The 25,090-nt window shown below is 35.5% G+C and overlaps 1 protein-coding gene across 12 annotated transcripts in view; it reads right to left on the bottom strand.

The window, feature by feature from the left end:
• TASP1 (taspase 1) overlaps positions 1-25,090 on the bottom strand; it is a 400,343-nt gene that overhangs the window by 324,595 nt on the left and 50,658 nt on the right. For 11 of the 12 annotated variants that reach the window (XR_001447603.3, XM_077951190.1, XM_077951189.1 and 8 more), the window contains 3 exons: positions 20,000-20,120; positions 13,167-13,251; positions 2,833-2,912 (listed from right to left, as the gene is read on the bottom strand). Coding sequence is in view for 11 of the 12 variants with exons in the window: in XM_077951190.1 (XP_077807316.1) it covers positions 2,833-2,912; positions 13,167-13,251; positions 20,000-20,120 (286 nt within the window). In the remaining variant the exon portion in view is untranslated. The remainder of the gene's footprint in view (positions 1-2,832; positions 2,913-13,166; positions 13,252-19,999; positions 20,121-25,090) is intronic. The other variant, XM_077951195.1, reaches the window with a different exon arrangement.

Raw genomic sequence — 25,090 nt, 5'->3', positions numbered from 1 at the left:
ATCACCGATCACTAGAGAACTGCAAGTCAAAACCACAATGAGATACTATCTCACACCAGTCAGAATGGCTATTAATAAAAAGTCAAAAGATAACAGATACTGGTGAGGTTGTGGAGAAAAAGTACTTATACACTGCTGGTGGGAATGTAAATTAGTTCAGCCATTGTAGAAAGCAGTGTGGTAATTCATCAAAGAGCTAAAAACAGAACTACCATTTGACCTAGCAATCTCATTACTGAGTATATACCCAAAGGAATACAAGTTGTTCTGTCATAAAGACACATGCATGCATTTGTTCACTGCAGCACTATTCACAATAGCAAAGACATGGAATCAACCTAAATGCCCATCAATGATAGACTGGATAAAGAAAATATGGTACATATACACCATGGAATATTATGCAGTCATAAAAAAGAATGAGATCATGTCTTTAGCAGGAGCATAGATGGAGATGGAGGCCATTATCCTTAGCAGACTAACACAGGAACAGAAAACCAAATACCACATGCTCTAGCTTATAAGTGGGAGCCAAATGATGGAAACACATGGACACATAGAGGGGAACAAAAGACAGTGGAGCCTAACTGAGGATGAAGGGTAGGACAGGGGAAGAGGATCAGGAAAAATAACTAAAGAGTACTTGGCTTAATACCTGGGTGACTAAATAGTCTGTACAACAAACCCCTGTGACGTGAGTTTACCTATATAACAAACCTGTACATGTGCCCCTAAAATTAAAAGTGTTTAAAAAATAAGTATTAGGAAAATAAAATACAGAAAATGTGAAGCAAGAAATTATCCCAAAATTTTATTTTAATTTCTCCAAATTTGAAGCATATAAATGTCCAGACTGAATGTGCAAAATGAGCACTCAACATAAAGAATAAAAAAAAAAAATGCCCCAAGATGCTTCATTGTGATCATCAAAACATGGGAATTAAGAGCTTCCTTCCAAAGAGAAAAAATACACTAAAACATTTGTGAGTCTTGCATAATAGCAAGACTGGAAACAAGATAATAAGATAACAATTTCCTCAAAAACCTAAGGGAAACTGACTTTCAGTCTCGTATGTACTGAATAAGGAATAAAAAAGGAAGAAAAACACATGAGATCCAGGAAACAGAGAACCTGATACTGGAGAGAAGCGAAGGAGATCACAAGGTGAAGCAAGGCACAGTTCAGGATGGCAGCCATGCAGCAGACCTAGTAAGATTCTAGACTGGAAGGTGCCAGGTGGCCTGTCTCCAAGGGAAAAAAAAGGGAACTGACAGATGACCTAACTTGTTTGCCTGATATAAGAACTGTAAAATAAGTTCCATTGGAAAGACTGTAAGACATAATGAGTGACAGCAATCATGGGAATTTAAAACTCTCATAATCCAGCCCTACTGCTACACACACATTTCTCTTCCCTCTAGCCTACCTATATTACAACTTTTAGCACTACATGAATATTCATTCCGAATATAATTTTTTTTTTTAGAGACAAGGTCTCGCTCTGTCACACAAACTGGAATACAGTGGTGCAATCATAGCCCACCACAGCCTCAAACTCCTAAGCTCAAAGGATTCTCCTGCCCCAACCTCCCAAGTAGCTGAGAGTACAGGAGTGCATGACCACACCTGGCTAATTATACCCTATTTAACTAACTTGGTTTCCTTGGAGTTAATCCTCATTTTTTCATTTGATTATTTAAATTATATTCAAGATTTCAGTGATAAAAATAAAATTTTTATTTAAAAAATAATTAGTGTATGTTTTTAATATTTCTTTCTCATTTTATGAAAATATTTTTAAAATAGACATATAATATACACAAACATACATACTTATAACTTCATTTTTTCACTTTTTTCAGTCATTAGATTTAATCATTATCAGAGATTAGTCTTCACAATAATTTCTAGTTACTTCATAACATTTCATTTTAAGAATATATGATCATTTATTTACTCATATTCCTCTGTGTTGGGTACAAGATTTTTTCAAAATTTTGTATATTCTTAATAATGCTCACTTGAGCACCCTTCTATATAAATCTCTGTCTATCTCCAATGACAGGTTCCTAGAAGCAGAACACTTAGTTGTACTACTTAGTTGTCCTCTAAAATCTCCGCCAATTTACATTTATACCTACAATGTATTATGATTATTTAACCAAACAATTACCAGGAATAATATGTTTTAAATCTTTCAAAAGTAAAAGTTGAAAGGGAACAAATTCAACACGTACTCATTTTAATTTGAATTTGCCTGTTAGGTTATATTACGTACTTAGGACTTTTGATCATTTTTATATTGGGCAATTACTTGTATTTGTGCTGTTTTTAATTTGGTAAATTTGGCAAATTTCTTCATAGATTAAGGATATTTATCCCTTTATTATATTTGTGATAACTGTTTTTCAGTTTAACTCTTATGTAGTCACACCTTTGTTTTTCCTTCCCTTGCACTTGTATCTAAAAAGTCCTTCCCTCAGTTCAAGGACTGTTAAGTACTGACCTATATTTTCTTCCCTTTCTCTCTCTCCATCTCTCTCTCTCTCATTGAAGGGTGGTATTATGGTTTTATTAGTTATTTTAAGTAATCTCTAAAAGGGATCTTTTAGCAATACTTTTATAAAGCATAAGGAAGCAGTGAGATGACCTCGGGAATATAAAGGTGGCTTAAAATGAAATAACTTTCTACATATCTTTTAACTACAAATCTTTCAACATGTAAGTTTTCTTCCATAAATATCTATGCTACGTGGGTCACAACAGAAGCAATATTATACTTTCAGGTATATATGCTCATATAGCTTAATTTTTTTTAAGTTTTTACTCACTTGTGGTCATGATGTTAGGAGGGCAAGAGGGTATTCCATGATCTACTGCCCATCTGTAGGCTCCTTCTCCAACTAAAAAGCTAACAACAGAAAAATTATTTTTAAAATTCAGTGTCATCTTCTCCTACATATTCAATAAATATAGGTAATATGGTAAGGCAATTGAGAAAAAGTCTTGCATATGGACATAATTCCTGATTTACCTCAAAGTAATAAGATGACTGCATGCTAAAAAATTCCTGAAAATTTTTCCCCAAATTAGAAATTTTACAATTGGAATGTTACAATACCATTTGCAATAACTGATTAGTAAAAATTGGCAAAACTCAACATAATAAGATGTAAAAATAGTTGACTTCTCAGTAGAAAATATTAAGATTTATCTTGGACCAACAGGGTTCTCAGTTAATGTTACAAGATTGATTAATCAAATTAACAGTTTATAATTAAGTGAATGCCTTCAGATTTGGCATTATTACCTAGTAGAATACCTGGATCCATCCAAAATTAGTGGGTACATCTAGAGATGCTCAAATATGTATGGTTACATTTCTAAGCCTTGATGCAATAAAAATATATACATAACCCTCAGAATCATTTTTACTGTGGTAAGTAAAGTACTATGGTATGTCCCAAAAGTAACTTTTAAGTCCTAAACAGCAAGTTTTAACATAACAAAGTGGATAAAAGGATACTGATAGCTAAATATAAAAGACTTGTTTTCAAATATTTCAAATAGCATGTAGGATAAGTAACTACCCCATTCCCTAAGTAATTTGATTAAGCAAATAGTAATAGCAAGCAGTTACCATAATAATTAATCACTCCATCTTCTTCCATAGCCAACTACTTAAAGATCTCAGCCAGCCAGTAATGGATTCCTTGAACTTGTGCCTACTTGCTAGTTTTCCACTCCCTATTTTTTGTTTCTGTTATTTTAATCATTCCAACACTAAAAACTCGAAGTAATACATATTGAAGTCTTAAGATTTGACTGTTAATAAGACCAGTGACAGACTGGCAAAACAAAATCTAAGTAGACCCTCAAAAACATATCCAAATGGCTCCAATGGGAAACTAAATGGTTAACCACAATAACTGCTTTCTAATATACATAAAGATGGGGATGGAGGGACTATTTTAAATAGAAAGGAGAGAAGGCCAATAACAATAAACAACTTTACCTCTTCAAAATTCAATTTTTAAAAAAAAATTCGAAAGGATTCTAACAATAGAAAACAGTTTTTCCTATTCTTGTAAGAAACGAAATCCACTGCAAAGAAAAGCTGTCACATAAAGTTTAAATGTTAAGATAACTTAAATAGGAGCTTGGATGCAAATTTGAACGGTCCTGATGGCATTTTTAGCATTTCCTTCTTCTAGGAAAAACAAAAACTGATAAAAGAAATAATTCTCTTCATGAGAAGATGTAAAAGAGAAGCTGAAGTAGTAAACTAAATGATCAAGACAAAAGTTTGGAGTTGAATCTAATATTCTCAGCACTCCCATTGGTCATTTTGGGTTCAATTCCAGTATCTGGAATCAGTGAGGGGCATTTTACTAAATATTCTTAGCTTTATTTTACATATTTTTTAATCATTCAAAGGTTTGAGTCTAAGTAAAATCAATTTGCTATTGTCAGCTATTTAAGTTTTTAAATACTTTGGGCATTGTGAAATATTCATAGGGAGGCAAATAGTTGGATGTCATCTTATGGATAAGCATACTAAATATCTACCCTTTTTCTTAACATAAAAAATTACTGTATAGTAGATCATCATTGCACAAAATATCATATAACTGCTTTTGAAATCATTTTAGCAGAAGCTTTTACTAAAAACTGTACTGACACGTCAAAAAAAAAAAAAAAAATCACATTCCCAAACATTAAATGCAGTACCAATTCAAACTTCTCTCAAGCATTCTTCTGATTCTCCAAGGAGGAAACTTTTAGAAAAGGTTCACGCCAATCTACTTCGAAGTCCCATTGACTCTATCATTATAACAGATCTGGAATCTGACCACTTCTCACCACCTCCATTGCTACCACCTTGGTCTGAGCCACCATCATCTGATACCTACAATGCTGCAGTGGCCTCACTATTTTTATGCTTGCCTTGCCCTGTACTCCCTGACCCCAGACAATTCTCAATACACCAGCCACTAAAATCCTTGTAAAATACAATTCAGGTAATGGCACTCCTCTTTCAAAATCCTGTAAAACCTCTTGTGAGGACCAGTGCAAAAACTAGAGTCTTTTAAAAAATCTATAAGCTCCCATAGAATCTGATTCTCCCCACTCCCCAATTCACCTCTTATTCCTCTTGCCCCCTTGTGTACTCTACTCAATGTCTTGTAAAGCCACAAACATATCAAGGAGGCTCCTGCCTCAGGGTCTTCACCCTGACTGTTTCCTCTGTCTGGCTGTTCCCCTAATTTCCCAAATGGGAAACTCCTTCACATGCTCAAACATCCCTCCTTGATAAGGCCTCCTTAAAAATGCATCCCAATACCCTGCACTTCTCTACCCAGTACTCACAATCCCCTTATCCTGCTCCTTTTCCCTTTTTCCACCTTCTAACGTATTATATAATTGATAAATTTACACATTGTTATCTGTTAGTTTATCTTTGCATAAATTCCTTAAAAGCTTCAAGCTTCATAAGGGTAGAGATCTTCATTTTTTCATCAACATATCTCAAGCATTTAGAACAGTGCCTGAAGCATTCTAAACATTATGTCATGTTCTAACATATACAACTGTATTCCCACAAAATTCATAGTTTGAAACCTCACCCCCAAGTATTGGGATGGCATTAGGAGGTGGGGCCTTTTGGGATGTGATTAGGTCATGAGGGTGAAGCCCTCTTGAATGGGATTAGCCCTCTTGATTGCCCCAACTCTGAATTCCCCAACTCCTTGATCTTGAACTTTCCGGCCTTCAGAACTGTGAGAAACTTTTATTGTTTATAAGCTACCTAGTTTATGGTATTAAGGTGTTTTGTTATAGCAGAAACTCTCTAGAGTTCACTGTCTAAATGTAATATAGTCCAAAAAAATTTTCTCTGAATACCCTAAATCAACATAACCAAATTTATAATGTTTTTACTTCAAGCTTATTTACATGTGATCCAAATATTTCTAGTCATCTCATTTCTATTATAATTTAGATGATTAACTTCCAGGTACATGAGAGATTTTTCACTTCGGGACAAGATGGAGAAAAAAATAAAGACAAAATACAGAAAGTAGCAGTTTTCAGACATTGAGACATTAGGCAACATAGGACAGTGATCCTTGAGAGAGAGGAAACAAGGTAAACCTTGTGATTGTCTTACTGCAATCATAGGGTTCACCTTCATTATTGCCTAGAGAGTTTCTAAACCACAGCACAGGAGCTCCAGCAGTATCTCTGAGTTGAAGTGACATCCAGAAAGGGCATCCAGAGAAGCCACATAGCCACAGTTCATAAGACCGAGTACCAGAGAGGAGAGAACTGCATATAGAAAGTACTCTAGAGATCTGCAGAGTATCCCTCTAGTCTTCAGCTAAGTAGAGATCAGTGTATGTGTAAGAAGACATTACCCAAAGTCTTGGAACAAATGAAATGAAAGTTTAAAAAAAAAAAAAAAAAACCAAGTCTCCAAGTTCAGACAGCCAGGAACAACAGCTCCTGCTCCCACCAGCCAAAGTAAAGGCCTCATTCTAGGTGCATCTGTTATAACACTTTGAAAGATTCCGCCTCAATAGCAAGGCAAAATTAGCTCAAGGCCAAATGCTTCTCATTTCATGTAACAAAGTTTAAAGCGAAACCTGAAAGGCTCAAGCTGTTTTTAAGTAACTTAGCCACATCCTAGAATAAAATGTAAGAATAGTTTTTAAAATACAAAAATACACAGCACCCAAAAAGGTAAAACTCACAATGTCTGAAACCCAATAAAAATTACCAAGCACGCAAAACAGGAGGAAAAGGTAACCTATAATGAGGTGAAAAATCATTCAACTGAAAACAATCCATAAATAACAAAGAGGACAGAATTAGCAAACAAAGATATTTAAATAATTGTTATAACACTATTCATATGTTCACAAAGCTAGAGGAAAGTTTAGGCATGTAAAGTAGATACATGGAAGACATTTTTCTAAAGATGCAAATCAAACTTGTAGAGATAAAAATAACAACGTCAGAAATAAAACACAAGCTGAATGGGATTAGCAGGCAGCAAGATATTACGTGATTAGACAGAAAAATAATTAGTAAACTTGAAGACAGCAATGAAAACTATTCAAAATGAAACAGAGAAAAAACAATGAAAAAAGTAAACAAATCGTCAGTGATCTGTAAACTACCACAAGGGGCTGAATTTATGTGCAATCAGAATTGTGAATAGAATAGAAGAGACAGGGATTCAGAAAAAAATATCTGAAGAGATAATGAGCAATTTTTTCCCAAAGCTGATGAAATATATATCCCCACACAACCAAAAAGCAAAATGAACCCAAACCAAAGTTATTACAAGAAAACTATAAACCAGTATCACTCATTAACATAGATGTAAAAATTCTTTACCAAATATTAGCAAACTGAAGCCAACAATATATAAAAAGGATAATACATTATGACCAAGTGGAATTTATCCCAGGAATGCTGCTTTATCAGTCAAAAATCAACAAATCACTAAATTAGCTAACTAAATTTTTTAAATTATAGGATCATCTCAATAGATGCAGAAAAGCATTTGACAAAGTACAACACCTATTCCTACTAAAGTTCTCAGCACACTAGGTGACATGGTTTTGCTGTGTCCCCACCCAAATCTCATCTTGAATTGTAGCTCCCATAATACCCATGTGTCGTGGGAGGGACCCAGTGGGATGTAACTGAATCATGGGAGCAGGTTTTTCCCATGCTGTTCTTGTGATAGTGAGTAAGTCTCATGAGATTTGACGGTTTTATAAAGGGCAGTTCCTCTGCACACGCTCTCTTGCCTGCCACCATGTAATGTAAGATGTGCCTTTGCTCCTCTTCGCCTTTTGCCATGATTGTGAGGCTTCCCCAGCCAAGTCGAACTGTGAGTTCATTAAACCTCTTTTTTTTTTTAAGAGACAGAGTCTCGCTCTGTCACCCAGCCTGGAGTGCAGTGGCGTGATCTCGGCTCACTGCAAGCTCCACCTCCAGGCTCAAGTCATTCTCCTGCCTCAGCCTCCTGAGTAGCTGGGACTACAGGTGTGCACCACCATACCCAGCTAATTTTTTTGTATTTTTTTGTAGAGATGGGGTTTCACCTTGTTAGCCAGGATGGTCTCAATCTCCTGACCTCGTGATCTGCCCGCCTCGGCCTCCCAAAGTGCTGGGATGACTGGCGTGAGCCACCGTGCCCAGCCTAAATCTCTTTTTTTTTTTTTTTTATTAAGTTACCCAGTCCTGGGTATTTGTTCATAGCAGCATCAAAATGGTCTAATACACTAGGAAAAGAAGGGAACTTTCTCAACATGATCAAGAGCATCTGTGATTAAATACCTGCAGCAATCATCAGACTTAATGGTGAAAGACCAAATGCTTCCTCCCTAAGATCACAAACAAGGGAAGGATGTCCATTCTCACACTTCTCTACTGTACACTGCATTGGAAGTTCCAGCCAATGCAATAAAGCACAAAAAAAAAATAGTCAAAAGAATCCAGATTAGAAATAGAAATAAAACTATACTCATTCCCAGGAGACATAATATTTATGTAAAAAATCTTGGCTGGGCACGGTGGCTCATGTCTGTAATCCCAGCACTGTGGGAGGCTAAGGCGGGCAGATCACCTGAGGTCAGGTGTTCAAGACCAGACTGGCCAACATGGCGAAACCCCTCCTCTACTAAAAATACAAAAATTAGCAGGGCATCGTGGTGCATGCCTGTAATTCCAGATACTCAGGAGGCTGAGGCGGGAGAATTGCTTGAACCTGGGAGGCACAGATTGCAGTGAGCTGAGATGTGTTGCACTCCAGCCTGGTCCACAGAGAGCAAGATTCCATCTCAAAAAAAAAAAAAAAAAAAAGGAAAGAAAAAAAGAAAGAAAGAAAATCTTATGGAATCTATAAAAACTGGGACTGAAACAAATGGATTTACCAAATTCCCATGATAGAATGTCAATATGTTAAAATCAATCATATTTCTACATACTGACAATGAACATTTGGAAATTAACATGCTTAAGTACACCATTTACCACAGCATCAAAAAAATGAAGTACCAGGTATAAATATAATAAAAGCTGTGCAACATCTATACACTGGAAACTATAAAACAGTTGAGAGAGTTTAAAAATCTTAATAAATGCATATATTAGAATCGCAAACAAAATTCTGGCAGGCTATTTACAGAAATAGAAAAACTAATTCTAAAATTCATATGAAAATATTAAATACCTAAAATATCAAAATACTCAAAACATAAAGTTGAAAACTATGTTTGTGAGAAAACCAGCTACTTCCAGACAGGTGTACCATTATTATATAATATCATTTTAATAAAGAGGTAGCCATCACTTTCACCTGTATGTTTTCTCATTGTAAAATATTAAAATATTGCATATGTCCCCTTGGACAATTGCCTCATCTTACTCCCTCTTCCCTCTTTCCCTGAGGTGATCACAGTGGGCTTCATAACCTACTTTACAAGTCTTTTTTGTACATCTATGCACGTATTTATGTAGCCACAGAAAATTAGAGTATTAGATATGCTGTAATAATATGAAAGAATATATGGCAATGAGAAAAGCTTAAAATCAGGGTTATTGTTACCTAGAGGTAGGGCAGAGATGGGGGTCAGGGTGAGCATGTGAGACAGTGGAAGGAACAAGGAGTACATGTTAAATCTCTTCCCTTTTAACTTTGGAAAGATTTTTAAAATATTATATTACTCCTGTTAAGTGTTTGGTTGAATGATCATAAGACATTGTAGGCAGAAATGTAAATTGGCAGAGTTTAGTCTAGGCAGCTCCAAATCTTTTGGTGGTGTTTTATTTCCTATCCTAGGTGGCAGAAAACAGGTATGCATCATATTGTTTTGTAATGTTTTTAAGAAAACAGAAGTCAAAATGAACATATCATCAGCAACTTGATTTTTTTACTCTACAATGTGAGATCTCTTTCTGAACTGAATCGTGTCCACCCAAAAATTCATTTGTTGAAGCCCTAGCCCTCAATATGATAATATTTGGAGATGGGGCCTTTGGGAGATCATCGGAGTTGGATAAAGTCATGAGGGTAGGGCCCTCATGATGCTATTAGTGTCTTTATAAGAAGGAAAGTTTTCTCTCTCTCAACAACCCTTTCCCTATACCTATACCCCTATCTCTAGTGTAAGGACACAGTGAGAAAGCAAGCCAGAAAAGGAACGCTTACCAGAAACCAAACAGGCTGGAACCTAGTTCTTGGACTTCTTAACTTCCAGAACTGTGAGAAATACATTTCTACTGTTTAAGCCACTGAATCTAAGGTATTTTGTTAAAGCAGCCCAAGTAAATTAATTCTAACAGTAAGCCATGTTACTATATGCAAATGTTTCTGTCCTTTTTTCTAATGCCACAGGATATCTAATAATATAACTAGAAAACAGTTTATTTAGCCATTGATGGGTATTTCGGGAGCTTACATTTTTATTTTCTACAAACAACAATGCTATAGCCTTCTTGTGCTGTATGAGCCTTCTTGTGAAGGCATTTTGTCTCAGGATAGAAATGCTGGGCATACAATGTGCATTTTTAATTTGTACTTAATAAATAATATCCAAATGTCTCTCAACCGGCTGTTTATGTTCCCATCAACAGCAAAAGAACCGATTTTTCTATGCCCTGAATAATTCTGCATATTGTTGGTCTTTGTTAATTTTGCTACTTGAAAAAGGTGAAAATATCATCTATTTTATTACTAACAATTCCTTGATTAATATTATTGGGCACCTTTTCATATGTTTATATCCCATTAATATTTTCTTTCCCATAAATTGCCTATTTGTATCCTTTACTGATTTTTAAAATGTGAGCTGTCTTTTTCTTATTGATATTTTCTAGTTCATAAACACTCTGGATAATCTTTTGTTTGCTACATATCCTGCAAATAATTTTTCTCAGTTCCAAAGGACATACTGTCTTTTAATTCTGATCGTAGTATCTTCAGTTGTATAACCGGTATACATCTTCACTTGTCATATGTTTCAATACTTAGCTTTATTTTTTATCTTAATAAATTTTTTGCTGCCTCATAGTCATAAGAATACTCTCCCATATTTTTTCCTAATATTTTTATACTACACTTGTTTACTTTTGGGTTTGGGCATTTTCTTAGTGATATGACATTGGAATTTAATGTTCTTGCACTAGGTGGCCAACTGTCCCAACACAATTTATTTAATACACCATTATTTTTCCCCACAATGATTTGAGATGACACTGTTGTCACAGACCAAATTCCCTCATGCACTGAGTCAGCTTCTAGACTTGCAGTTCTTACTAATCTTTTATATCAACCTGTTTTAATTCCTATAGTATTATATAAAAGTATCATGCTATCCATTAAGTACGTCCAACTCTTTCATCTGTTTTACAACTGTCTTTACTATTCTTTTACATTTGCTCCTCCATATAAATTTGAGAATTTGCTTGGTAAATGCCATGAGGAGTGGGGGCAACGGGATTATAGTAGACTTGTAGGTGAACTTCCAAATGCTTTTTACACTGTTTATGCTATTTTTCTTGCCAACCAAACAACTACATCTTCTCCTCCCTACTGGGTACATGTCTTCTAAATTGTTTAGTTCATGTTAATTAGGTTCTACACACAATAGAAAATATTGGGTGAAAGAACACAGTCATGTTTAAATGCACATTACAGAGAATATAAATCCAATCTCTTTGCACTTACTACTCCCTTAAAAACGTATGGATAGAAGGACTCCACATGTACCTACTAAACAAATACTTAGTAAATTTTGGATTGATAATCTCATACCAGTTAAACAAAATAGCATGGGTTTAACATAAATCATGAGAGAAGCATTTTTTAAATAAATCATGAGGGAAGATTTTTTTAAATCACTTTTCTCACTTTCAGAGTTACCAGGAAACTTACTGAAATCAATCCAACAGATATTAGAAAGGATCTCAATAAATCAGATTTGCTACCCCTTACCACTGCTTGATCAAAAACACATATTAAAAATTAATATTTGAGAATTTTTTCATAATTGACTCTCTAGTGCCATAATTAAACTGGGATATATATAATTAAAATTTTAAATCTAGCTGGGTAAAGGATTTAAGATTTTTTTTAACTATATATTTTCTGTGACTTCAAAACACAGTAGAATCAAACAAAGTGATTCCTACAGCACTGTCACCACAACTTTGAACACAGAACATTAATGTAACCTCCATAACCAGGTATGCTGAGCATAGACTAAGTATAACATGGTATTAAAGCATAAGTTTTAATATTGTTAGGCAAGCTAACAGTACGGTGGCTATGTTTTGCAAACACAGAATTACTTACAAAACTATTTAAGGGTAAACTATGGTGTCGGGGATTTGCTTTAAAATACTATAGGGGCCAGACACAGTGGCTCATGCCTATAATCCCAGCTCTCTGGGAGGCCAAGGCAGGAGGATTGCTTGAATCAAGGAGTTTGAGATGAGCCTGGGCAGCATAGCAAGACCCCATCTCTAAAAAAAATAAAATATCCAGGAATGGTGGTACAAGCATGTAGTCCCAGCTACTCAGGAGGTTGAGGCAGGAAGATCTCTTGAGCAGAGGAGGTCAAGGCTGCAGTGAGCCATGACTGTACCACTGCACTCCAGCCTGGGTGACAGAGTGAGACCTTATCTCAAAAAAAAATAATAAAATAAAATAAAAATAAACAAAAACAAAAACAAAAAACCCTATAGGAAAAAACCTGAGATGCATGAGACAGATAAGAACAAAACACTGGTAATTACTGGAGCTGGATCACAGGTTCATAAGGGCTATTTACTATATTCCATGTACTTTTATGCTAAGAACTTCTCAAATTTAAAAATTACTTTAGACTCTAGACTACAATGTGTAACTTTTTTTTTAAGTTTCAAAATAAAATGAGCCCAGTTGAACACTGATCCCCTTTCTGCTTTAATCCATAATATTCTTTTCCATCCAGAACTTTATCAGCTGTACAAAATGTTCCATGATCACAGAACAAAGTTTATCTTCTTCTTCAAAGGCATGATACCTGGTATGTAACCAACAGCATCAGCCTTCTGTGGATAAAAATGCACTAAAGACAGGGAAAGTTGGGAAGAACAAAGTGGTTACCAGGGAGGAATTCTGCCAGCCGAGAGCTTGCCCTTCTGCCCTTCACATAAGAGTCTGTTGGCAACTGAGACTGGGTTCTTGATTCCTATAAAAAAAAAAAAATTGGCAAAAAAGATGTCAGAAATGTCTTTCAGTTTCCCACTCAGTTTTGCAGTTGTTTCAATAAAACAACTTGAATATATCTTGGAAATTCTTTTTTGATATATCAAGTAACACTAATGAAAACCCTTAATAACCATGAGCAATAAGAGTTAAATCAAAAAATAAATGAAAACTTGGAAGCAAGAAAAGAACAAATATAAAATACATATTCTCATGTTTTGTCATGTGCTACAGAAGCAAAGGCTGAACTGAAATACTATATATTTAAATTAAATTAAATCTTTTTTAATAGATTTCAGAATAGAGTGTTTAAAATGAACTGAAAATGTGATACTATCTTACTATCAAAACTATATACATGCTCCAGGCATTTAGTGACCACAAAACCATAAACTCCCTTTAAAGAATAAACATCATTATAAACAGCTTCAAGTTGACCTTGGAGATAAAAATTAATGGGGGAAAAATAAGCTAAAACTTTTAAATGTCACCTACAAGAGAGATAGAACGGGGAAATGTCCTTCAAATCGGGTAAGGGTGGGAGAGAAGGCCAACTGTATAAAAGATTGTAACCTAAAATGTGGTTCAGATTCTTTCCAAGAGGCCAACCAGTATGTACAAGTGAGGTGACGGTGCTTATCCAGGAGAATTGACAGGACAGTTTGAGTGTCATAAACACTGTCAAGATGACAATGACAAAGACAATGACAGTGATGACAACAATGATGATGGTGGTGGAAGGCAATGAAAGTAACTATTTCCTAATATGCTGCAGGCCTAGTGCCAAACTCTTTTTTTTTTTTTTTTTTTTTTTTTTGAGACGGAGTCTCGCTCTGTCGCCCAGGCTGGAGTGTAGTGGCCGGATCTCAGCTCACTGCAAGCTCTGCCTCCCGGGTTCACGCCATTCTCCTGCCTCAGCCTCCTGAGTAGCTGGGACTACAGGCGCCCGCCACCTCGCCCGGCTAGTTTTTTTGTATTTTTTTAGTAGAGACGGGGTTTCACCGTGTTAGCCAGGATGGTCGCGATCTCCTGACCTCGTGATCCACCCGTCTCGGCCTCCCAAAGTGCTGGGATTACAGGCTTGAGCCACCGCGCCCGGCCTCCAAACTCTTAAATGTATCGGATGAGTTCGCTGATCCTTCAATTCTGTCATATAACCAACACTTATTAATCCTATCTGATTAATGAGAAAACATTTATAAAGAGAGTTAAGTTGCCTGCCCATGATCACAGCGCTGAATTTTAACACAGAGGCAGCTAATATCGAAGACTATACCCTTCATCATTAATCTATGCCTTCCTTTCAGGACATTATTAATACAAACAAATCATCAGTGGGATATATAAAGAGACTATAAAAATTTAAATTAAGGCCAACAGATTGATTCTAAGCAAAACCAACTGTAGAAATGTAGTTCAATACCAAATCTTCCACAAAAAAAGTATGAAATACAAAACAAGATAAAGAAAAGCCCAAATCAGGTCTCCTACTTCTGAAAACAATATAATTCTGGATGTGATGATTCAATATTGTAAAGACATTAAACTTTTCCAAGTTAACTTATAAATCCAAATCTTTAATCCAACTTATAAATCCAATTTGTAACTTTATTAATATTATTTATAAATTAACAATTTATAAGTTATAAATTGGATTTATACATTATAACATACATTTATAAGTTTATATAACTTATATATGTATACATTTATAAGTTTATGTGTATATGTATATATGTATACATTTATATGTATATATGTATATACATTTACATATATAATATATATGTATACATTATATAACATACATTTATAAGTTTATATAACTTATATATGTATAAGTTATAACTTATAAATCCAATTTATAACTTATAAATCCAATTCTCCATCAAACCACAAAAGGATTTCCACGATGCATGAGAAGCTGACTCTTAATCAGGAAAAGAAAACTTTGAAAAAGAAAAATGAAGAGGTATTTACCCTGCAAGATATCTTTATTTGAAGGTATTCTAATTAAAAAAGAGTGGTTTGAGTACAAAATAAACAAATATGTCAATGGAATAGAATAAAGCTAAAGTTCAGAAACAGACACTTGTGAATTTAGGTATTTAATATTTCAAATCAGTAGGAAAAGGGTTAACTACATATAAGAGGGAGAAAGAACACAAAGGTAAAAGCCTAGGAGTCAGACTACTTTGTAACTGTTCCAGTTAATCAGTTTATCGCTTCTCAGCTACAAATTCACCCTTTGTTGCCTGATGTGTGAAAATGGATATGGGCCCTCTAAGTATGTTTCCTTTGCCAGCTAGCACAATGGGTAAGTTTTGTCAGTAGAGGACACTAAAGAAATACTGTAGGAAGAAAGAGTATCTTGCTCACCAGGCTTCACTTTGGCCAATGTGGTACTCTCCTGTGCTAAGTGCCCACAGGGAGCAGCTTTCTCCAGCATTTGGACACCACGTTTTCTCCGGCTCCTGATTGGTGCCACAGCAGCATAGCTGAGAGCTCCAGAAAGAATGAGACCATACTCCAGTTCAGGATGTTGATCCCCATACCCAATGCTCAGCCCCACAGGCACACATAGCAAGTGTTCCACAGGGTACCTGTGCAGTGAGCCAAAGGCCAATCTTTATCCTGCCCAGGGAGGTTTAATTCTCACAGCATCTTGACCTCTGTGTGCCCACCTACCAGCCTAAGCTTGCCTCTGCCTCACAGGATTGATCCTACTCACACATTAACTATAGACTAGCTCTGGCCTGGGTAATTCAGCAACTTCTCTGCCATACAGTGGATGATAGCCACACCTTCTTCAATGAGGTCTAAACCTACTTCCAAATGTGTTCTCTTTGGGTATTCTCCCTCTGCCCTAGGATACATTTTTGAGTTCTCTTCCCATGTTTACAGAGTTACTCTCCAATCACTGCTTAATAACTCTTTATATTAAACTTCTATTTAAACTATGGTATGGTTTCTGTCTTCTAGTTTTACCCGGAATAATACAATGTCCTTGGACAAACTACTGAATCTCTCTTGTGTCTCAGTTTCCTCATCTGCAAAGCACAGACCTCATAAGAGCATTGTGAGAATTAAATGATTTAAAAGCATAGACCTCATAATGGTATTACATAGGATAAAAGCATAGGCCTCATAAGGGTATTGTGAGAACTAAATGATTTAAAATATGTAAACCACTGGGCCAGACACGGTGGTTCACGCCTGTAATCCCAGCACTTTGGGAAGCTAAGGCAGGCGGACCACCAGAGGTCAGGATGTCAAGACCAGCTTAGCCGGCATGGTGAAACCCGTCTCTACCAAAAATATAAAAATTAGCCAGGCATAGTGGCACACGCCTGTTATCCCAGTTACTCAGAAGGCTGAGGCAGGAGAATCACTTGAACCCAGGAGGCGGAGGTTGCAGTGAGCTAAGATCGCACCACTGCACTCCAACCTCGGCCAACAGGGCAAGATTCCGTCTCAAAAATAAATAAATAAATAAATAAATAAATAAATAAAATATGTAAACCACTGTAGAACAATGCCTAGGGTATTACAGTCATTTAATAAACTGTACTTATTCAATTAACTATGTAGGAACAATTCTCAGTCATTTCAGGAAAAAAAAATGCATTCAAGAGGTAAAGGAAAAATAAACTATACATGTGTTAGAAGAAAATACAAGTAAATTACGCTTATAAATTATAAGAGACTTTAAGAAATACAAAATACAAAAGCCACAAAAGAGAAAGCAGTAAGTTGGACAAAGAAAAATTTTTAATTGCAATATGATTAAGGATATTATAAACAGAGTTAAAAGGTAAGCCACACAACAGGTATGAACAGGTAGTACCCAGAGAAATACTAATGGCCTTCAAACACATGAAATTGTATTAAATACCAATAAAACTTCATAGTAAAAAAAGTAAAAGTAAAACTAATTGAACCACCCTTTCTTAACTATCACAAAAAAGAAATGATATAAAACATCAGAACAAATAAATAACCAAATTGACCTAAGTGACACATATAGAGCACTGTACTCAACAACTCCAGAATACATATTGTTTTGAAGTTCACATGGAAATTTACCAAAACACACCATAATCTGAGCCATATAGCAAGTCTCTAAAATCTTCAAGGGATTGGTATCATACATAGTACATTCTCTGGCCACAGTGGAATTAAACTAGAAATCAATAAAGAAAGCTAACTAAAATGTCTTTAGGCAAACAAATTTGACAACTCATATGAAACAGATAAATTCCTAGAAAAATGCACATGAAAAAGAAAATACAATCATATAAATGCTAAAAATATTGAATCCTACTTTTAAAACTTCCCACAAAGAAAACCCCACTAATTTGAAATAATTTATGAATTCTTTCAAACAATTAAAAAGAAATTATTCCAATCACATATAAACCTTTTCAAAGAATAGGGAAAAAAATCCCCAACTCTTTTTTTTTTTTTTTTTTTGAGACGGAGTCTTGCTCTGTCACCCAGGCTGGAGTGCAGTGGTGCAATCTCCACTCACTGCAAGCTCCGCCGCCTCCCGGGTCCCAACTCATTTTTGAAAGCAGCCATAACAGTGTACAGTAAAAAATTATCACACAGCCACCTAATTTCCCAACACAATTCTATGAGGAAAAGACTTCCTTTCAATAGAGGGCAATGGACCATTTGGATATCCATATGAGGAAAAAATAAACAAATGTTGACCCCTATGTTACATATACAAAAATTAATTTGAGCTTGATAAGAAAGCTAAATGTGAAGGATAAAAACAATAAAATTACAGAAAGAAAAGAATGAAGACTATCTTCATAACTTTGAACAGGCAAAAACTTCTTAAAATACAAAGAGTTAATCATAAAAGAAAAGGTTGCTAACTTAAACTTCATTAAAATCAGAAACTTCTATTCATCAAAAAACACCATTAAGAAACTGCAAAGGCAAACCATAGACTGGGAGAAGATATCCATAATACATGTATCTTACAAAGGATTTGTATGTAAAATATTTAAAATACTCCAACAAATCAATAGAAGATATAATCAAATAAAAATCTGCAAAAGGTGCGAACATGCACTTCTCAACAAGGATATCTAAATGGTTAATAAGCATATGAAAAGGCTCTTATAAGTCATTAGGGACACTCGAATTGGACACCACTACACACATAAGTCACTAGGGACACTAAATAATACCACTACACACATATCAAAATGGCTGAATTTTAAAAACAATAACAATACCAAAAATTGGCAAGGATGCAGAGTAACTGAAAAGCTCCTACACTGCTAGTGGGAGTATAAATTGCAACAGTTACTTTTGAAAACCAGCAGTATCTATTAAAGCAAAACATATATGCATATGTACCTAAAGAAGTACATATGTGGCCAGGCATTGTGGCTCACGCCTATAATCCCAGCACTCTGGGAGGCCGAGGCCGGCAGACCACTTGAGGTCATAACTTCAAGACCAGCCTGGCCAACATGGTGAAACCCTGTTTCTACTAAAAATACAAAAAATTAGCCAGGCATTGTGATGGGTGCCTGTAGTCCCAGCTACTTGGGAGGCTGAGGCAGAAGAATCAACTGAACCTGGGAGGCAGAGGTTGCAGTGAGCCAAGATCGTACCACTGCACTCCAGGCTGGGTGACAGAATGAGACTCCATCTCAAAAAAAAAAAAAACCAAACAGAAGTACATATGTCTTCCAAAAGACATGTAAAATAATATTCACTGAAGCTTTACTCAAAAAAGTAAAAAACTAGAAATTTCATATGCCCATTAAGAGGAGACTAAATACAGAAGTTATGGTATATTCACTCAATGAAATACTACTAAGTGGTAAAAAATAAAATACTACTGACACAAAACATGGATCCATCTCACAGGCATAACATTAAGCAAAAGAAAACAGACACAGAAGTAAGTTTTAGGAACAGGCAAATTAATCTATGGTACCCAAAGTTAGCATGGGGGAAGAGAGCACAAGAAGTATGGACCGAGGAGAAGCATAAAGGGCCCTTCTGGGATTATGAAAATGTTCTACATTTTGACACGGAAACGTTGAATGTCTTGATCTAGGTGGCGGCTTATATGATGTCTACATCTAAAAATTCATGAAACTGTACACATAAAATACATATTTCATGTATATTTTACTTTAAAAAATGAAGTATAAAACATGAGACATTATCTTTTATGTACTGATGTGGAAAAAATCTCCAAAGATTATATTTAAATCTAAAAAGTTTATAATAATTAACACATTTATTTTTTAAGAAAACAAATACAGGCACAAAATAAAACTGTGTTTCTATTACATAAAAATATAGATAAAAGCACTGGATTTTTACTGGTTAAACCCCAGGGAGAAAGGAAATGAGAAAGAAAAGATTTGGAGGATCAAAGGTAAACTTTATTTATATTACCTGAAGTTTTTTACAACAAAAACTATAGTGTGTATTTCAAATTGTAAAATTAATATTCTAAATCAAGTCTTAAATGTCTTTAATCTCTTCAAGGGATACGGGAGAATGATCAAATTCAAACCAAAAACTACGTATAACTAAGACTGTATGTTTTAAATTCAATAAGAAAAGAAGTATATTTGTTTTAAACACTATTCCAAGCAGTAATGGTGAAAAAGACCATAATCATCTTTAGAAGGCATGAAATGGTCACGTGCATGATTTTCCAAAGATAGTAGGTCATAATGCCCACATACCACTCAGTGCTCCAACTGCTCCAAAATTTAAGGATTTTCCATCCATTATGCTGGCATCACACTCAATTTCACCTAACAGATTTAGATTAGATCCCATTCCTGCATTTGTAAAAGGAGAATCCTAAAAGACAAAAACAAAAATTAAAATATTAGTCTTAAAAAAAGTATTAATGCCAATTCTTCATGAAATTTTCTACAAACTAGAAGGTGAGAGAATACTTCCCAACCCATCGTATGATGCCAATACCACCCTGATGTGAAAACACGACAAAGATGTCAGCAGGAAAGTACAGATCAATATACTTTATAAATATTGACCCAAAAAAATGATCAAAGAAATACCAGCAAAACAAATCCAGCAAAATATAAAAGGGATTGTATACCACAAACAAGAGGAAAGAAAGATTGGTTTAATATCTGAAAATCAGTGTAATACCCTGTATTAATAAAATACAGGAAAAAAAAAACATGATTATATCAAAAACCAAAAACACGGAAAAAAGGCATCTGACAAAATCCAACACCCTTTCATGAGAAAAACAGAAAACTAGATAAGGGAACTTCTTAACTTGACAAAGAGGATCAATGAAAAGGCCAGGCCAGGAGCAGTGGCTCACGCCTGTAATCCCAACACTTTGGGAGGCCAAGGTGGGAGGATCACTTGAGCCTAGCTGTTCAAGACCAGCCTGGGCAACACAGTGAGACACCATCTATACAAAAACACTTAAAACTTAGCCAGGTGTGGTGGTATGCATCTGTGGTCCCAGCTGCTTGGGAGGCTGAGGTTGGAGGATCCTTAAGCCTGGGAGATCAAGGCTCGAGTAAATCCTAACTACGTCAAAAAAAAAAAAAAAAAGTCCAGAGTTAACATTGTAATTAATGGTGAAAGACTGGATGCCTTCCCCTAAGATCAGGAACAAGACAAGGATATCCACTCTCAGTACCTAGTCACGAATATACTGTACAATCTAACCAGACAATTAGACAAAAAGAGAGAGAGAGAGAGAGAGAGAGAACGAACGAACAAACATCTAGATTGGAAAGGAATAAGTAAAACTGTTTCAAGATAACATGATCCTGTATACAGAAAATCCTAAAGACTCCACTAAAAAAAATTAGAATTAATAAGTTTAGTAAGGTTGCAGGATATAAGATTAATATGCAAAAATCAATTGGATTTTTATATATTAGCAATAAACAATCTGAAAATGAAATCAAGAAAATCTCACAATAACATCAAAAACAAAAAATACAAATACATTTTTTAAAAGAAGTATAAGACTTGTATGCTAAAAACTGTAAAACACATTGAAAAAATGTTTAATTCAATACCTAAACACGTGGAAAAACATTCTATGTACATGGACCAGAAGACTTACTGTTGTTACAATGCAATACTCCCCAAATCAATCTAATTCAAAATAATCCTTTATCAAATCCTAGCTACTTTTTTGGCAGAAACTGACAGGCTGATCCTAAAATTCATATGGAAATGCAAGAGACCCGGAATAACCAAAACAATGTTGAAAAGAACAGAACCAAAGGACTCACACTTCTAGGTTTTATAACTTTCTGCAAAAGTAAAGTAATCAAGACAGTGTAATATAGACAAATAGCTAAGGATAGATATATAAATTGATATAATAGAACTGAGAATCCAGAAATAATATACCCTTATACTTACAATCAACTCAACAAGGTTGCCACAACAATTCAATAAAGAATTTTTTTTTTTTTTTGGTTTCTCTTTTTTTTTTTTTTTTGAGATGGAGTCTTGCTCCGTGGCCCAGGCTGGAGTGCAGTGGCGTGATCTCCGCTCACTGCAAGCTCCACCTCCCGGGTTCACACCATTCTCCTGCCTCAGCCTTTCGAGTAGCTGGGACTACAGGCACCCACCACCATACCCGGCTAATTTTTTGTATTTTTAGTAGAGACAGGGGTTTCACCATGTTAGCCAGGATGGTCTCGATCTCCTGACCTTGTGATCGACCCGCCTCGGCCTCCAAAAGTGCTGGGATTACAGGCATGAGCCACCACGCCTGGCCAGAAGATATAGTCTTTTCAATAAATGGTACTGGGACAATTAGATATCTATATGTAAGAAAATGAAGTTGGACCCCTATCTTACACCATGTATGAAAGTTAACTCAAAGTGGACCAAAGGCCTATATGTAATAGCTAAAACTACGTAACTCTTCAAAGAAAATATAACAACGAATGTTCATAACCTTAGGTAACAAAATAGTTTTAGATTTGACACCAAAAACACAACCAACCAAAGAAAAACCTAGGTAAACAGGACTTCGTCAAAATGTAAAACTTTTATTTCAAAGGACACCATAAAGAAAATATGGAAAAAAAACAAAATGGAAGAAAAAAATTGCAACCCATGTATCTAATAAGGAGTTTATATCCAGAATATATATATTTTTTAAAATTCTACAACTCTAAAATAAAAAGATGACACAATTTAAAAATGGGAAAAGAATATGAATTAACATTTCTCCAAATAAGATACATAAATCAACAGCAAGCACACGAAAAGATGTGCATGCCATTGCACTCCAGCCTGGGCAACAAAGTGAGACCCTGTCTCTAAAAAATAAATAGGTAAAAACCAATTCTAAAAACAGAAAAATGTGGCCAGGCATGGTAGCTCACACCTGTAATCCCAGCACTTTGGGAGGCCGAGGCAGGCAGATCACTTGAGGCCAGGAGTTCGAAACCAGCCTGGCCAACATGGTGAGACCCTGTCTCTAATAACAATACAAAAATTAGCTGGGCATGGTGGTGGGCACCTGTAATCCCAGCTATTCGGGAGGCTGAGGCTCAAGAATCGCTTGAACCCAGGAGGCAGAGGTTGCAGTGAGCCAAGATCATGCACCACTGCACTCCAGCCTGGGTGACACAGTGAAACTCCGTCTCAAAAAAAAGAAAAAGAAAAATGTTCAACATCTTTTGTCATCAGGAAAAGGCAAATCAACACCCACAACAAAATACTACTTCAAACCCACAAGGATGGCCACAATTGTACAGATAACAACACATGTTGGCAAGTATGTACGGACATGCAAGCAAGCAAAATAATATGGCCCACAACCAGAGGAAATATCAAATAATAACAACAAACGTAGAAATTACATCAACGATCAAACTAGCAAACAATTTTAATGTTAGCTAACAACGTTAATGTTAGCTAACAATTTTAAACTAGATTATATAAACACACTCTATACGTTCAGGTAGGTATATGAAAGTATTAGCAAAAGAAGGAAAGAAAAAAAAACTATAAAAATTTTTGACCAGGCACGGCAGCTCACACCTGTAATCCCAGCACTTTGGGAGGCCAAGGCAGGAGGATCACAACGTCAGGCATTCGAGACTAGCCTGGTAAACATGGTGAAATCCCATCTCTACTAAAAATACAAAAGTTAGCTGGGTGTGGTGGTGCTCACCTGTAATCCCAGCTACTCAGGAGGCTGAGGCAGGAGAATGACTTGAACCCGGGAGGTGGAGGTTGCAGTGAGCTGAGATCATGCCACTGCACTCCAACCTGGGTGACAGAGCGAGACGCCGTCTCAAAAAAAAAAAAAAAAAAAAAAAAAAGATTAAAATTTTTAGAGATGAAACAAACAATAATTTAAGGTAAAGGCATTTGAAAATGGTTAACAGTAAATTTGGCACTGCAGAAGAAAATAGCAATAAACATAATAATAGAGCAATAGAAATTATCCAAATTAAATGACAAAGTGAAAAAAGGAAAAAGAAGAAAAAGGAGGAGGAGAAGAAAGGAAAAAAACAGTACTGGAGAAGAATGGGAAATATCGAATGATCCAACATGCATGTAACTGGAGTCCCAAATGAAAGTAGAAAAGTGGATGAACAGTAAAAATATTAGCCAAAAATTATCCAAACTTAATAAACACTATAAACATACAAATCCAAGAAGCTCAACAATCCCCAAATAAAAGAAATATGAATAAAAATACATCAGAGTACATCATAATCAAAATGCTGAAAACCAGCAATAAAATCTTAACAGCAACAAGAGCAAAAAGACACATGCGAAAATGAACAAAAATATTAAAGCAGATTTCTGGTCAGAAACAATGCAAGACAGAAGACAATGGAGTAATCTCTTTAAAGAACTAAGAGAGGAAACAAACTAAAAACTGAGAAAACTACAAAATGTCTTCATAAAGGCAAAATAAAGACTTCTTCAGGCACACAAAAATTGGGATAATTTTTCACCAGCAAACCTACACTATAAGTAATGTTAAAGGATATTCTACAGATCAAACAAAAAAGATACCACATGTAAATCTGGGATATGCAAAAGAATGAAAATGATTAATACTCTAAATAAGTAGGAAGATATAAATAACTTTTATCTCATTTTCAAAGTGCTTCAAATGATAATTGTTTAAAGCAAAAATAGTAACAGTGTACCATGGGGTTTATAACATATACAGGTGCAAACTATAGGGCACAAGTAGCACAAAGATTGTGAGGAATGAATGGAAGTGTATTGTTACAAGCTTCTGACATTACACATGAAGGTCTATAATATTAATATAATTTGAAAGTAGATTGTGATAATCCAAAAGTGTATTTTGCAAATGGTAGGGCAACTACTAAAAAATAAAAGAAGTGTAGAGCTAATAGAATAAAAGTGGAGGAAAAAATGGTTCATTTTTTTAAAATCCTCAAAAGATAGTATAAGAAGAAGAAATAAGAACAAAGTAGAGATGAAAGGAATAGAAAATAACAAGATGATCACTTTATATGCAGCCGTATCAACAATTACATTAAATTCAGCTGGGCACAATGGCTCACACCTGTAATCCCAGCACTTCAGGAGGACAAGGCAGGGGGATCACGAGGTCAGGAGTTCAAGACCAGCCTGGCCAACATGGTGAAACCTCGTCTCTACTAAAAATACAAAAATTAGCTGGGCATGGTGGTGGGCACCTGTAATCCCAGCTACTCTGGAGGCTGAGGCAGGAGAATCACTTGAAACCAGAAGGCAGAGGTTAACAGTGAGCCGACATAGCACCACTGCACTCCAGCTTGGTCAATGAAAGCAAAACT

Source organism: Macaca mulatta, chromosome 10 (assembly GCF_049350105.2).
Source record: "Macaca mulatta isolate MMU2019108-1 chromosome 10, T2T-MMU8v2.0, whole genome shotgun sequence".
NCBI lineage: Eukaryota > Metazoa > Chordata > Mammalia > Primates > Cercopithecidae > Macaca > Macaca mulatta.
Note: the sequence above shows the minus strand (reverse complement) of the source record. Positions and strands in the feature narration are given on the sequence as shown.